We start from the raw sequence: 17210 nt of genomic DNA on the forward strand, positions 1-17210 counted from the left end.
AGAAACTGTAGTTGGTTCATACCTGCAGCTACGCACCTCTCTAACACTTCCAGTCTTCACTCTAAAAGAAAAGAAACAAGAAACACTCAAGTTAGAATCATAGTAACAATCATTACAACATGAACTGCATCTTGCAAACAGCTGAGAAGTGTGAAAGTAAAGCCCATTTCTAGTAACAAGTTATCATACGGTGGTAACAATCTTATTTAGACTTAAAATAAATAGATTGCACATTTCAAAATAGAGTGAACAAGTGGAAGGGTACAAAAGAAAGGGGCAGCAGATGTCTTGTAGTGTCCTATTACTATTCTGTAGATTTATCCTACCTGTGTGGCTTTTCATCTCAAGACAGAAGCAGTGTTACCAACAGCAGCGCCCACAGTCCTAACCTACATTACAGTTCAAGAGCAGCAGCACTAACAGATGACAATGACCCTGCAGATGTGAACTCTGATGTAAGATAGTAGAGATGGAAGTGTATGAAAAAAAGCTCTGAATTAGGTAACACAAAGAACACCACAAGGAACAAGTGTTATTTCTTAAGCAAATCAAACAGGAACTATACAGACTCTCTGCACTAACATCTCATAAGTCGGGGATGCTACTCAACAATCGACCCATAACACAAGCCAACATATATCGAAACACAAACTCTGGAAGTATTTATTTATCAAGAATTTCTTCTCTGCTCCCTCCTAGATTGTACGCTATTTTGCAGAACTACATTTATGGCTGTCTAGCAATATTTAACAAAAAAATCCACGTCTGCTTACATATCTATAGGCAAACAACCAAAACCAGCATTCTTCTGCAATGCGAAGAGTTTTACAAGGCTATCTGAGTGCCCACATTTTCCCTGCTTTGCAGGCCTCTTCATAACCTTTGTTCTATATTCTTTGAGAAGTATGCATAAGTGATCCTTATCCTCTTCTAACTTATCTTTTAATATACTTGGATATTTGTCACATGTACTCACGCTCTCTTTTCTGGAGGGAGATTTTTTGAGATTTTATATCCTTATTTTATAGTCATTTTAAAAATCATTCCTAATTAATTCAATTGTCTTAATTAAATATTATACCCACTAAATGAACTCATAAGCCTAAACGTAACAGAAATTGAGTTTTCTTATAATACTAGTTATGAAAAGAAAAATAAAATCCAATCCAGGAATTCTGAGAAATTGAGTTATCTGAAATGTGTATTTTCAAAATGATGAGTTAATTTATCTTTTCTAGAATATTACTGAAAACTGACTACTAGTCATGGAACGCTGTATATTTTTGTTTGGTTTCAGAATAATGTTCAGAATAATGAATTCAGAACAAACATTCATAACATTTCAGAATGGCACTACCTCCTACTAGCAATTCTGGCAAATATTTTACCTGAGTACACCTCCTTCAACCTCATCCACGTTCCACTGCTTTTTTGAAGTTTAATTAAAGCATATTTATTTATGGTCAAAACATGGTCTCATATTCCTGCTAATGGCCCTAACTTCAAAACATGTAATACAAATTTTATTTTTTCCTCCTTTCAATCTCAGACTTTGCAAGGTACTTAAGGCCTATGGAGTTGTCATAAATGGCGAGTTGTATTGCTGTGATAATGAACTTTCAGTAAAACCTGAAATACACAGGTCACTGATCACGCAAAAAATAACAGTAAACAACTTTTTAAATGTTGAAAAGAAAACCTTCCCTTAGCACATATAACTATGCAACATTAGAGAACTAATTTAAAAACTTCAAAGGAGACTAAAGTGCAGCTAACATAGCCAGAGGAACCTATAACTCTTGATACCTTTGGAAAAAAATGACATCTCACTGAATCAAAGAAAATCCAACACAATAAAAACTTTATAAAAGCAAGTAGCAAATCTGACGACCACCTGTCTAGGAGAACGCTCTTAAATCATAAGTGCTTCTCAAACCAAAATTGTTTCAGCATGGCTTGTAATCGCATGCAGAACATAAATCCACTGAATCCTTTATTCAGGTTTACACAGACAGACCTAGCCCAAGGGCCAAAGTATCTGGCAACCCTATTTCTTCTCAAAAGAAGTCAGAACTTGGATACTTCAGATGAAGGCACATACATCTGACACGTACCCAGCAAGGTGTGGAACAGACCAATTTCTTTAATTAACTGACACAGCATTAGGCTTTAAGTGCAAACTGCAGACTGACCCCAGTCGAGCATTAGAGGCTGACAGTTAACTGTTTTCATAGCTGCTTGAGCGTAGGTTCTTGTGGGGACAGCAAAACAATTAATAGGTGTAAATCAGGACATCGCGGCTTTGGCAATGCTTTTCCCAGCAGTTACCGTCCTTGACTGATGCGCTGCACCAGAAGCTGCTTCCAACCCCTGCTACCCAAAGCTCGGAGGAGCCACGACACCACCCAACAGGTCCATGTAGAAAAAGGAAGGTTTAATGCCTAGCCCTGCCAGAGACAAGAGTGACAAAATATACTCCTGGTGATAAACAAACAGCTGTAATTTCTGGTATGCCATACAATTCAAATAGAACTGCAGCTGGTAACAAAAATATATGGCTCTGGCCACTAAGTACTAGATGATGGAGACGAGCCCAATAAACCTAGCAATACCACTTTGCTACTTAATGGGGAAACTTCAGTCTCCCCAGCACTCAGGATCATCTGTAAACGATTACTGGATCAATTAATGGATTCCGATCGATGATAATACTGTCACAGTCAGCACTTGTCTAGACCAGTTAGTTCTGAGTTCTGATTACACCTTCCAGGAATTTAACGTTTGTGGGATGTCAAGACTACCATTTACAATTAAAGAGCCTAACAGGTAAAACAGACCGCACAGCTCAATCTCGGATACATCCTGATGCCAACCGCCTCTCACATAAATCAATGTTACATCTGGCCTCACGGTGGTTTTATTCGCTCTTAAGTACCAATATAAAAAACGTGTAAGTATGAGTGCACAGGCTGTGAATAGGAAGGCCTACACAAAGCAGGTGAAGTTTCACTTACTGCACAGCTCGGGTCACAATGCACAGAAGGTAGGCTACTTTCTAGCGAACATTACTTAGGAGACAAAAAGACAACAGAGATAGCAAGAAGAAACCTGACAGACCTGGAGGTTCCTACAGTGCCAAAAATTTACCCAGGAGGCAAACACACTTTCTAATCTGAGAATTTCCCATCTTCCACTGCAATCTTGACACTACCCAAACCTCTCGGCACTGTGCTCAATGCCAGCTCCTAGTCACTGTGTCTGCTCACTTTATTTCTGCAGCCGGTGCTGTCAAATATTTTCTTCAGCGTTGCAGGCAAAAATACTAATCTGCACCCAGGTTACCAGACAATCTGTACAGCTAGTAAATAGACCAGTTGAATTACTCGTGACAGCTTGGTCAACTCTCAGAATTTAAATTTGTTCAATTAACAGATGCAATAGGAAGAACAGAACAAAGAATAAAAGAGGTACACATTTTGGGATCAGCTCAGATTAGAACAAAAAAGGAGACGGGAAATCTCCTGATTGCTTTATGGATACTGTACGTGCGCCAGGAAGGCCTGCGAGCTGTAGCACAGAGTTTAATGTCTTATTAGGGATAGAAGTTTGAGGTGCACTGAGCAGAAGCAAAATTCTCAGCTTAAACACTGCCTACTTCTAGAAGCAACAACACTAAACTTTAACAACCTCATCCATTTCAGCCAAAAGATTCAAACACTAACACTTTCACTTTCCTAAGTGTACTGTTTATAAACACAGTTTGCATAGCTCCTTGTTGAAATAAGCCTGTTATAACGACAGCTAGGTATGCACTTTGTTTCCATGCGATCCAAGAAAGAATAGATTCAAACCCAGAGGGAAAAGATCTCCTCACAGTCTCCTCACAAAGATCCTGAAACTAATGCCATCACCATTCTGTACTGACGCACCCAGTGTGTACAAGGGGACATGTGCACGTGACCATTTCCAGCATCTACTGTCAGCTTCAGAGAGAAAACAATTTTGAGCCGTCCCAATTTCTAAAATTCAGAATCTGAGTAAGAAATTGAGTAGGCTTGAAATTCCACATTTGCAAAATGTTGAAGGATAAACCCTCATGTTTTGTTTCAAAGCAGCCCAACTAAGAAAGACTGATTTACCTTAAGCTTATGCGTCCCTTACTTGGCTTATACTAGACAAATACTTGCTATGAACTCTACCGTGCAGAACCTGCCATTGCCATGCCTGCAAACCAAAGCAGGAAAAATAAGCTCAGTGATTTTTTCTTATTTTTTATTTTTGTAATGAGCACACCATCAAGTCCTTTGCAGAAGTAAATGGATACAACACTCAAATTACTCTCATTTACATCCACAAAGAACCGGCATCAATGCTCTATTTTAAAAAATGAATACTGATTCAAATAACTTTCAAAAACAGGTAATTTTTATTAACACTTTAAGAGATTTAACATTGAGTGTATAGAGCTGAAACTTTCAAAATATTTCATACAATTTCTTCATCAGAGGCAAACACAACGTTGCTGTGGGAACATTAACTTAGGAATGTCCTGACTTTTGTTCAAAAACCCAAATGCAATAAGATCTATTTCATTGCAAAGGAGTTCTTCCCAAGCTTCCACTCAAGCTTTCTGAAGGTTTCTCCTTTGTCCTCACTCTGTAAGTGTTATTATGGTTTCTTTTTTTGCAATATTTACCAGCCTCTTCAATATCTTTGTATAGCATCTGAAGCATGTAAACCACTGTACATATTTTAGGAACACTTTTTTCTGCAATAATTCAGCCTAAAACATACTGAAAACACATCAGTAAATAATGGCATGCAGCACCCTGAAACATTTTTTTTTTCTGAGTACCATTCACAAATATAGTGCCATGCTTCAGATGAACTTTTCTCTGCCTGAAGAAGCGTAATTGTCATTTCTTTGCCACGAACATCTAAAGAACATTCCGAGACTTTTTCCAACCAACTTCAGTCGCCTTCTACTCCACTACTACTCTGACCTCGAGGCTCATTTTGGGGCCCTGAAACACCCCATCCAGGCTGCTAATCTTTTGTGTTTAACGCACTGGGACATCTGTGCCAAGGCAGCTTCACTCGCTCCTTGCTCTACCCAGGGCCCCAGAAACGTTCCCCGCTGCAAAGACTGGCTCCGTCACCCAATCAGGCTTTTGAGGAGAGGTGGGAGGGAAGAAGAGGGTGGGAAGGATCAAAACCGTCCACGCGCTATGCCAAGAACTAGAGACTCAGAACTTGCTCATAGTTTCAAGCACATATTTTCAGACGTTCTTCACTCACTTCTCCATCAATTCTTTCCATTCACTTTTCCTGGAAGGCACAGTATGACATCAGCTGCTTTCCACTGCTAGCAGGAGACGACTCCAGAAGCTTTACGAGAAAATAAGTGCTATAAATACAGTTTTGGCTACTTAAGGACACAAAGCACACAAAACCCTCTTACATATCTTGTCACATTCTCTCTTTGTGTTCCTGTACCTTGTATCTAGATTCTGGAGGTACTTCATACTTCTGGAATCAAAAATTCATGTTTAACAATCAACATGGCACACTTATCTTCTCTTTATCCTCCTGTTATGAATGTTCACCAATTTCTTCCCAAAAAAGAATAGCAGGCTTCTCAGCACAGCAGCACCAAACATAGCATGCATCAGATACCGCATAAATGGTGAAATATGCTATGACAACGTGACAACATTTAGTACCTTCCTGTCTAGGACCAAATGATATTTGTCACTGCAGGTAACAGAATTCTTAACTAATTTTGGGGGGCTGTGTTTCTAGAAAAGATCGAATATAAGCTCTTTGAAAAGACAAGGAAGAAATGGGGAGAAAATGCACAAGAATAGGTCAAGATAATCCTACTGCAGATCCATTTTAATCACTGCTCTTGCCAGAAGAACAGAGCACAGCTACCTCCTCCCCAGCTATCCATTTCTACCTCTGTATAATGGACCTGAGGAAGGAAGTGATCCAGGTTTGATCTCTCCTACCAACAACAGGAAAACAGTAGTTTTAACCCAGACTTGTTCCATGATTCAATTCACTGCACAATGTCACAAATGCTCTTAGCAGCACAAAGGAAAGGGAAAACGCATGAAAGACAGAACAAGCTTTTTTCAGAGCAATACCAGCATATGCTCATTCAAATTACTCATGGAACTACATCATCTGATCTAGGTGCTGCATTTCTCTTAGTTAATTCTCTACTCATGAGTCCCTTTTAGTTTTAAAGACCCCAATCGAAGAGGGCCCCACTATTTCTATTAGGAAAACACTACTGTTTGTAAGAAGTGTGCACACGCTTCTGTACAATTACTTTTACTGTCCCAATTTTTTAATACATGGACTTCCTCCATTAAAGATATTCCAGTTCCTGTCCTTGATTTGTCTGCATGATTTAGCTTTTTATATCAAAGGTAAATCCTTTTCAACTTCCACTTTTCATGTCTTTTCCTCCTGAAGTTTAATACCTCTCTTTCAACAGCCTTTATAAATTTAGCTAACTTCAAATGAACACTGGACTTAATTCCAAATTCCCATAATCTTTCCAAACATCCACCCTTAACATGACATTATTCATCAACTGCATGATTATGATACTATAAGAAAAAAACTTATTTTGGTAAAAAATAAAAGTAATACGAAAATGCAGAAAATCCTTCAAAGGATGCCAGATAGAAGTTGTCTCCAACCTTGATGAAACTGTTTCTATGTACAAGATAATAATGCAGTTAATCCAGAATGGATTAGCAGAATGGATTAGCAAGTATTATCCCTTAAACTCAAAGTATATACACCAAATAGGATTTCCTGTCCTTACACATCTAAAGCATTATATTTTGCTACATGAATCACTCGAGCTTCTGGAAATAGGTGAAGTACTAAGTCACTCTCTTTGCACTAGCAGACAATAGGTACAAAACAAGTTTACTACACAACTCAAAGCATCCACCTCCCATAAAACACACTGACAGCGTAGTCTGGCTCTGAACAATGCCACCCTTAAGTGCTGTTAAGAAGATTTTTACCAAATGGAAGATTTAAATCCCCCAGTGCCATTCTACAGCCTGGCTGTATCTTGCACCTACTCAATGCACTTGGTGAACATGCATTTCTTCAGTGTTCTATCCATTTATCACATCTTTCACAGAAGGGACAAAAAAACATTTTTTGAATATGAAATAGTGTACTTCTAAGTGGCCTTTGAATCTGCCTAATCGTATGCCTGCTACAAGACTATGGGCAAAAAAAAATTAAGTATGCTACTGGAGAACGTTTAAAAGCCAAATTTACAATTTTACATTCCTGATCACCAGCATCAAACAATGCCAAAATTTGCTTTTAATTGCTATTGTAAACTTAGAAACAGTTCACATTGTTTTTGCCACTTTGTTCTGGCTAGTATAAATGAAAGGATGTCAGTCGGGGAGTCAGGAAACAGAGAAGTAGGAAGAAAGGCAGAGGGCTTTAAGAGGATGTGAGAATTCGGAAACACAGAAGGACACTTAAGAAAGAAAGCTTAGCAGCCTGGAAGTTGCGTGTTCACAATGAATTTCACAGGTTTCCCAGACGAAGATGGAAAAATTACCACACCGTATCCCCGTTACACAAAGAAGGATCTGAAAACAGACACACAACAAAGTTGCTTGAGTTCAAGCAGTCCAAGAATGAGAGGAGCCTCTGTGACACATCAATCACAGCTCCCTGCCTGTAGGCACAGTGGGATTCAGACTGCTGGGCGGCTGAGATTCCCCAATTCACCTCCAAAATTTGCTCCTTCCAAGTCTGAGGTACACACAGCTTTCTCTGTACGAAACACGCTAGAGACACTGCAGTGGCAGGAAAGGAAAATAATTCAGACCAAGTTTCTGGAGCATTGTCCTCAAGAAAGATTTTAACAAGATGCTACTTCTATTTCACAAGTGAAACGCTTTTGCTCTAATTTCAGGAACAAAAGGCGTGATTTCTACTTGCACAAATAACCAAAAGGTAGCAGAATTTATAATGGACAGTATCCCCTAGATCACAGAAAAAATACTTAGATCCTATTTTCCCTTTTTCCCCCTCTCAATTTCTTGCTGACATTAATGGTGCATCCAGTGGCTGCCACTATTTTGAGCACCCTTCCACTACTGAAAGAACATCGTATCAACATTTACTACACTGCCAGCAGCCAGACTTGCTGTGCTATTTCTTCGCCTGACCTACTGCTGAAGTAACTCAACAGCCATCCCAGCACATGCAGGGCCTTAGTACAAGGTTTATGCAAATGTACAGCCAGGGAAGTCCTAGCTACAAGTTCCCAGCTCTTCCTAAAAAGGTATTTCCTACAACTCCATCTCCCAGCACTAACTCCTTACTCTAAACTGTGCTGGCCAGCGTCTAGCTCCTCATCAATCCCCCTTGCAACAGGCAACGGCAGCACTAAGATCTTCCAGGGCAGGATCTAGTTTCCATTAATCTTCATGGCTGACAGTGACAACAGACCTTTTATGGCCAGATACAGCCCCTGGCTAATTATTCCCCCAAGCAGGTAGGGATATGAAAGCCCTCATCCCAGAAGACAGCAGCTCTTTTGGAGTTAAAAACTACGCTGCTGATGCCACTGCCACCCACTACATACTCTCCCTGCAAGACAACTGCCTTCCCTCCTCCACTCCCAGTCCCTAGACTCCCAGCTGGGACGAAGTGCATTTTACATAAAAAAAAAAAACAACAAAACATCCACGAACAGATCACCTTTCACTCGGAACGCCAGTCCTCCCCAGAGACGCAGAGACAGACAGACAGACGGACGGACGGAACGACAGAGACTGTAAGCCCTGGCTCTCAATTCTGCTCAGCAAATGCCGAACGCACACCAGGCCAGCCACAGCGCCTTGCTAGCTAGCGTGCTGCTGCTGTACAAATATAGAAAGCAGAAAGTGGAACAAGCATTTCAGCAGAATAGATTCTGCTCAGCTCTCTGAGAGGGAGGGAGGGAGGAGCAGGGAGCTGAACTAGCCCAACTGCTTTACCCATACATGGTCTCTGAAAGAGACCATCGCTAAAACAAGTTCCTTCACACGCGCGCACACTCGTTCGCTGTCACACCATGCAGAGGAGGAAAAAAATTGAAGCGTACAAACTTCAAGAAGGAGTTACTGTTTTGAAACTGGCCCAAACCCACTTTGCTCGAGTCCACCTCAGTAACGCAGAAATTCCCAACGCTCTTCATCCACCAGAATCTGGCAGCAGCTTGGACATGGGACAAAAAACCTCCCTTCCAGGGAATCCCCGCACTCACCAGCACTTCAAGAAGTAAGTACTGAACTGGCCCGGTCTTCCTTGTCACTTTTGGAAGCACATATACACCTAGCTTCTTCGGGTTTACTTTTTTCTCCCCAAATCAAATTATATTTACAGTAATTGCAAATTACAGTAATCTTTTTGAACCTTTTCTCCCTTTTTAATCATTCTCCTAAACCAGTAAGCACCACCTTCCCCACTCGTTGATACGAACTACCCTGGTGACCTGCTATACCACGCCTGCTTTCCTAGCGGTCCTTCACGCCAATGCTTATACACAAACCAAGCCTCCTGCTGTGCATTCTTCTTAAATAAAAACAGAAGAAACCCACCTCTAGGCAGCATCCCCTCCTGCCCCTTTTCAAGTTCTGGCACGGAAAGACATAAAATCAGCATAACTGAAAACTCAAATGCCTAGGTATTCGGAGAAAAAAAAATGCAGCAGAGTCCCTGAATGTTTTAGTACACAGGTGTGACAGTCTGCAAACTCAAAATCAGTTTCATCCATATACAAATACATAATTTTTCGTATGAGAGGTTTATTACCTTAAGCTGCTGCTTATCTCTTATATTTAGTATATCACACATCGTATGTGGTGACGTGGAGCCATCTTAGAGAAGTTACCAGAGAAGTTCTCTCGTGTACGCGGAGGTTGTAACTTTCAGCTAGACTAGCAGTGTGGTAACTAATTGAGAACAAGAAGCGCACTACTCAGACAGTTCCGTTAATGCAACCTGCAATAAGCATAAAAGTTCTTGTATTTGAAGCACCAAGCTGGATATTTTTCATGACTGAGATAATGGTTTAGGCTCCCTCCAAACCCAGGAATATACCGGTATACTCAGTATTAGCGTCTGCCTAAGCAGATCTTGAAATACTTTCCTCACAAATAGGATCCAGAACATGTCCTAGTCCCGCTCCCTCAAAGCAATCACAAAACGCCTATTAAATTTAGCCCTGAATGAAGCAGAAATTACTTCAGAGAACAAAGAAATTCTAAAGCAAATTCTGCAGCAGAGAATCAGCATCACAGGAGCTTCTGTACTGTGAAATACACACAGCACAACCTAGAGCCAGCCTCTGACAGTGGTCAAATCCTGGTAGCGAATACACAGCCCAAAATGTAATACGGGTGGCTTTGCTCCATAAATACCAGGATATTTGCACTTTTCCTAAATCACCCAGCAAGAGATCACAGACTACTGAGCAATAAAAAGTGTGCCTTCGCAAAGTAAATATACAGCCCTTTTTCCAGAGCCTTTGCACATTGCCCATTCCCAATGGCCATTTGTAATAGCTCCTATGACCATGCAAGCACTCTACTGTTCTGAAGGCTTTTTCTTTTTTTTTTTTTAATTTGAAGTTTAAACGTAAAACAGGAGTTTTTGGATGGTAAATAATGATCAGGTGCACGTGACTTGGCAAGAAGATTTTGAGACAGCATTCTACATGGGAATTTAAGACTGTAAGTGAGAGAAGAATTTATTTTACACTGTTGTGCCTACAGAAACTGCAAGAGCTAGACATGACATTCAAAATATTTCTTCTGTTCCTGAAGGACCAATATTTCATTGCTTTCTCACAGAAAAGAAGCATTCATCAAAGCTCTACCTTGTAAAACGTTGCTGATATTAAGATACTTGGTGTCCATCCTGTAAATCTCTATATAGATTAAATAAAGGAAGATGCTATCCTTTTTGTATGTGGACTTGGATGTTGTCTGCTAGATACTTCATTAAAATTACAGACTTCATAAAAAACAGGTCCTCTGCTCTGGGAGAACAGGCACAAATCTTCCCTTTCCAACAGACTCTGAAGGATCCCTGCATATGATGCATATGCCAGAATTTCTTTTCAATGGTGTAGTTTAAGGCAAAAATAGCAAAAAAATATTCACGGATTCAGTGAAAAAAGAATTTTAGAGAAGATACTTGAAGAACCATGGTTTTACTTTGACACCCGTAATACTGAAATGTAGCGGCAAAGAATTACATTATTATTGTGAAAAGCAAAGTATGAAATAATCTGCAGATAGAAGTGAAAGCTACCAGAAAGACCAATTTTGAGGGAGGCAAGAAAAACAAGGCTGTGAAAAACTCCAAGTAATTTCAAGTAAAAAAAATGTAAGCCACCACAGAATTCAACTGAGTTTTTCTGAGAATAGAGAATTGGGTTCTGAGAGAACACACTATATGCAACCGTAACAAAACATTTTTCTGGAAAAAAAAAAAAAACCTGCTAGATGTACAAGCATGACACACTCAACACTCAAGAATCACTCATCCTCTCATTCACACGCTCCTTTAAGATCTTGAGGAGTGCGGCTGAAAAGGATGAAGAACCCAAAGTTTCTGCCCATTTTCCTGAATTTCAGCAATATCTAATCCAGTTATTCCAAATTATATTTAAATATTAAGTAATTTAAACCAATGTGAAAAATCTCACAGCTGCAGCTAGACCAGCCCGGTTTATATCATCTTAGTTTGTAACCACTCATGGACCCCGATTCCAGTTCTAGGCTAAAGCATTCTCACGGTACATAAAAACACAAACACATACCACAAACTGTCTCTCCAAAACTGAAACTCTTTTCCATGAGTTGAAAGTCAGAGAAGATGCCTGTCCAACTAGGAGTCCTCAGTACTTGCTCCTCTTTGCTCACTGTTCATCCTGAATTCAGTTAGCAGCAATGGTTTTTCTTTTAAAGCACACAGAGCTAAGATGGCTGAAGGTTTCAGACTTCCCAAGATGTCAGAAAGAAGCCTTCCTTTGCCTGGGATGACGACTGTGCCCTACTATATTGCTGTCACAAACAAATAAGCCTGCTCTGTCTATCACACTTCAAACTTGTGAGCTATTTGTCCCTACAGCAAAGCCTTTGCAGACTTATTTGCTTTGGAGCTTTAAAGCGGGTTACATTTTCTCCCTCGCCTTATCCAAATTTCCTGCTCCTAATGTATATTTTAGCTTTGAATCAGGTGCAAACAAGATGATGTTCAGACCACATTCGGGAAATCTATGCTTGAAAGTATGAATGCTAAAGGGCACTTTTCACTATTATGCCCCAAGCACAAAGCATTTTGGCAGGACAATCTGTTGGAGACAGCAACAGCAGACAAGGTGGTATCTTGCATTTTTCCATATGACACAAGCGTCTCTAATGACAGAAAGAAGCGCATTAAAGCCAGCAGTTACTTCTTCCAACAAAGACAGGCTCTCTTGCCTCCAAGAAATCTCGCAACAGGATAACAACTCAAGATACTGTGTCACAAACCTTCATGGAAAAATACAATTGGAGGGCCTAGATAACTCTTCTCGATTTACAACTCCCATTCGAATAAACGTTTAAGTATTTTATCCTGCTTTGATTTATACTGTTGTGGTTGTTTTTTACCCACCAAACTACTGATCAATGTATAAAAATGATATTTCTCACCTGAGGGCAGTTGCCAAGGCAACAAATAACTCTGAACAGAGTCCTGGGGAATGGTAAACTAAAGGACAAGAAACAATATTGAAAATGCTTAGATTGTAATAAAGCATTAAGACATTTGTGGCAAGACTGATTAATAAGAATGCAGAAACATATCTGAGTCTGTTGGACTATCACTGCTGTTTCAGTGGTAAATCTCACACAGTGGCTGGCAAACTGGACTGCCTTATGGACCCATCCGTGATCAACAGCCTCTATTTCAACAGCCAGAACAATCAGGGGTTCTTAGATCCTAGCTGGAGACTAATAACCAGGAAATTTCAAAAAGGAGAATTTATGTTACTTCCCATCTAGCCCAGTAAGTAGCCTAAAACCCACTGAAATAAAATTTAATTAGAGCAGGCCCTCTGAAGAGATTTGTGAGAGGAACCCAGAAGGCAAATGGATGAAATTAAAATATAGTAAATAACAATCAATAACCGTATTTCAGAAAGAGATACAATAAACAGTTAAGGAACAGTCTACTCGTAAACTTAGACATGGAAAGAAAAGCATGTCCATTCCAGAACAATCATTCAAAAAAAAGCGAACCCCTGTACTTCCTTTAAATAAATGCCAGCAATAATTTTGAAGGTGAGCACAGACTGAAAGGGAACAGCATACACCTTTGGAAAAAATATAAAAATTCCCTGGTATCATCGTATTTTAATATCCCTACTTATGGGTTCTGCTGGTTCATATACGCACACCCATGTCCCTGAGCAGATATAAGAACTGTGCTCCTACCCAGAGGACTCTTCATCAGCAGAGGTGCAACTGGGCATAAAGCTGCAGGATGCAAGCAGTATCACCCTTAACATTTCCTATAACGAAGTAAAGATATAAGTATTTTTGAACATCTACCACAGCAGTATTATTTCTAACAAGGCTGCCTCTTAAAGACTTGGGTCCAAGCGCAACGCTGGGAAGAACAGTACCTCACATTATGAAGAGCTCTTGAGAATACAGCTAGGGAGAAGAAAAAACAAACAAACAAAAATGTGATAGGCTTGCTACGGATATGCAATGCCAAAACAGTACACGTAGTTTTATTGTATCTGATGAACTGATCTATAGAAAACCAATAGAAAAGAGAGCTAAAGGCACCAGATTATTTAGCAATTATTGTGATTACAAGTTCAAAGACCTAAGCCTGAAGGGACAGACAGACACAAGCAAATATATGAATAAATCAGGATACTCAGGAAGTCCAAGCTCGTGCAGACCAGCAGCAAAGCATGTTTTAAGATGCAAATCCCCAGCGAGCATTCTAAATCAGCGAGCTCCCAGCGAAACACGCCCAATGGCCACACTGAAGCAGTACAGCGCAAGAAAGCTGCAACACTAGAAAAATGCTCCCTGACAACTTCTGGCAGAAGAGAATGTCTGTGCCTTGAAGGTGAAAACGTCTGGACCGCGATTCCCCAGGAATTTAAAGGAGTAAAGGCTCCGCGCTTTATTGTAACGCTGCCTCTCTGCTTCCTACTCATAAACGGCCCTATAAAAACCTCATGCTGTCATTAACCTTTATTGCTTCTCCATGCGCTTATCGTTCGTTTTACGATCAGTCTCTCTCGCTTTTCGTGCTTTTTCCCCTTCCTACCCGCACCCAGCAGCGCCCACCGCTCCTTCTCACCCTCTGGGCTGCAAACCCTCACACGGCGGCGCACCCCCACCCCCCGCAGCCCCCCGCTCATCCCTCCCGCCCCTCAGCAGCCCCCAGCGGTGCCCGAGGACACGCAGCCGCCCCCCAGCCCCCGGCTTAGCCCCGGAGGGCTCCGGGTGGGGGCCGCTCCCCGCCTCCCGGGGCCGCGCTCGCACCTGCAGCGCCCCCCGCCGCCTCCCCGCGGCCCGGCGCCGCCTGAGGCGCTGTCAGCGCTCCGCCGGGCTGCGGCAAGCGGAGGCCTCCGGTTCCGGGCGGCCGAGGGGCGGCTCCGCCCGCGGGCCCCGGCTCAAGCGGGGCGGCGCGGGCGGTCTCAGGGCCGGGGGAGCAGCGGCAGGAGGAGGAGGAGGAGGAGGAGGAGGAGGAGGAGGAGGAGGAAGGCGAGGGGAGCCGTTACCTGCGCGAGGCGGGTCGCGCTGTCGGCGGGCTCCCCGCCGGCCGTGCCCGGCCCGAGCTCCTCCTGGCGGCCGCCGCCCTCACCTGCCCCCGGGGATCCGCCCGCGCCCCGCTTCTCCCTGCGCCGCCTCAGGCCGGCTCCGCAAGATGGCGGCGCTTCCGGGAGCAACCACGCCGGGCCCGAGGCGGGGGGTGGAGAGGCGGGCAGCGACGCGGCGGAGCCCCGCCTCTCACAGCCTGCCTTCCCCGGCACCCCCCCCCAACACGCGCTGCGGGCCGCGGTGCGCTCGCCCGGCGGCGGCGGCGGCGGCGATGGGGGGGGTGGCGGCGCGGGCGCTGTTCTACCCGACGCTGTGCTACACCGCCCTGCGCGCCGCCCTGCCCGCCGCGCGCCGCCCCTGGCTGCACCGCATCGACCGCGCCGTGCTGCTCGGGGCGCTGCCGCTCAGGGGCCGCAGCCGCGCGGTGGGTGAGGGGGGGGCCGGGGGAGGCTGGGGCTGGAGCCGGGGCCTGACGGGGCCTGACGGGGCCTGACGGGGCCTGACGGGGCCGTGTGTGTGCGCCCGCAGCTGGTGGCTGAGGAGAACGTGCGCGCCGTGCTGACGCTCAACGAGGAGTACGAGACCCGCTACCTGTGCTGCTCCGCCCAGGTGAGCCCCGCGGGGGCCGGGCTCGCCCTCTGAAGGAATAAAAGGGAGTTAAAGGCTCGGAGGGGCTGTCTCTGACAGGAATGGGAGGCGCTGGGAGTGGAGCAGCTGCGGCTCAGCACCGTGGACCTGACCGGAGCGCCCAGCCTGGAGCACCTGCACAAGGGCGTCGAGTTCCTGCTGAGGCACCGCGAGCGCGGTAACAGCGTCTACGTGCACTGCAAGGCCGGGCGCTCCCGCAGCGCCACCATGGTGGCAGCCTATCTCATCCAGGTACGAAGGGTTCTGTAGCAAACGGGGTTTGCTTTCATAGCATGGGCGCGCACGGCCAGCCTCTACAGCGTGGTTTTGCTCAAGAGCCCTGAGCGTGTACAGGTGCGTTGGCATCCCGTTATTGTACGGGGTTTGGGCTGGACACACATTTCAAGAGAGGTGGATAGCCAGGCCCCAAGCTCACATCGCTCACTGCTTCGTGGAACCTGGCAAACACAAGATAAATCAACAAGTGAAGCTTGTGTTCACTGAACAGCTGTCTTAAGCTTTCTTTGCTAATCGACTTTATCTTTGTACGCCTTGTTCACCTGCACTTATGACATTTAAAAGCTGTTAGCACAAGTACCACAAAAGATGTTCTGATTCTATGGGAAGGAGAAACTGCTGTTGTGACAGAGCTTTGAAACATGGCCTGATGGTACCTGTGGCTGGTTCTGGCAGATTGGTCAGACTTCAAGAAGCTGTTCGGTCTCCTGGGCCATTAATACAGCAAGTTCTGAACCCGTTTAGAATGATTCTGAGATCCTTAATTCATTCTAGGGCAGAACAGATTGAGATGGGAATAACAAGTTGCATGTGACAATAGGTTCACTGAGCAGATAAACCTCAGTTTTTGTTTAGACTTCATGGTTTTCTGAAATGACGAGCCACTCTGTGCTTTTTGGTAAATACAATTCACTATCAAGAAAAGTAGCTTTGGCTTTCTGAGTTCCACTAGAGAGCCAACTAGGTAAACCAGCACTGAAAACGAAATCCCACTTGGGGATCCTACTGCTGGTGTTGTTCGGCACTCCCTGGGAGGCCTTTCCATAATGACGCTCTAAGTGCTGAAGCACAATGGAGGTACTACTAAAGTTTTAATTAAAAAAAAAAACTGCCCTTTTTCTCTGGTCTGGTGGGACTAGGACGGGAAACTTCACAACATGAAGGAAGCATGAGTGAGGTAGAAAACCAAGGTCTGAGGCAGCAACCATCCCTCTTTAAGTGAGGAACTCACTTCATGGACTTGCATTGACACTCAGGCCCTCCTGAGGAAGATGAAGTAAACAGAAGGGACAAAGTATTAGGTTCTCTAACAATGCTAACATTGCCTGTAGCAACTAGAAAGGCTTCATTAAGTGCTGCAGGGGTGGAATGGATTTTCACTTGCAGGGTTTTTGCCTTTTCAGCTGCATCACTGGACCCCCCAGGAAGCAATAGAGGCTATTGCCAAGATCCGTCCCCACATCCTCATTCGGCGTAAACAAGTCCAGGTCCTGGAGACATTTCACAGGAACATGATTGCTGGGACAACTGCAGAGGGTCAGTAAGAACTATCAAAATCTCAGTCTTTTCTTCTTTAAAGAAAACTTAGGCCTTAACGAACTAACGAAGGCTTAAGTGCTGTACTTCTTGACCATCAATAAAAAAACTTTTACATAAATTACGGTAAAGGGGAGTTTGGGCTGT

General features: G+C 43.5%; 2 protein-coding genes across 22 annotated transcripts in view; one reads left to right on the top strand and one right to left on the bottom strand.

Moving 5' to 3' along the window:
* The window catches only part of CELF1 (CUGBP Elav-like family member 1), a 59539-nt gene extending 44532 nt beyond the window's left edge, over positions 1-15007 (bottom strand). For 9 of the 21 annotated variants that reach the window (XM_083840463.1, XM_083840462.1, XM_083840460.1 and 6 more), the window contains exons 1-2: positions 14843-14982; positions 23-61 (exon numbers count right to left, since the gene is read on the bottom strand). The gene's annotated coding sequence lies outside the window, so the exon portion shown is untranslated. Of the gene's footprint in view, positions 1-22; positions 62-8760; positions 8783-14842 lie in introns of those variants that run through there. The other 12 variants (XM_083840457.1, XM_083840479.1, XM_083840478.1 and 9 more) reach the window with 6 other exon arrangements.
* Positions 14989-17194, top strand: PTPMT1 (protein tyrosine phosphatase mitochondrial 1; the record flags this gene model as incomplete). Its single annotated transcript, XM_083840520.1, has 4 exons — positions 14989-15306; positions 15411-15491; positions 15570-15761; positions 16931-17194. The coding sequence occupies 4 exons, from the start codon at positions 14989-14991 to the stop codon at positions 17069-17071; spliced, it is 732 nt and encodes a 243-aa protein (XP_083696646.1). The 3' UTR covers positions 17072-17194.
* Positions 17195-17210: the final 16 nt, after the last annotated feature.

The sequence above is a fragment of the Anser anser genome, assembly GCF_964211835.1.
Source record: "Anser anser genome assembly, chromosome: 5".
Classification (NCBI taxonomy): Eukaryota; Metazoa; Chordata; class Aves; order Anseriformes; family Anatidae; genus Anser; species Anser anser.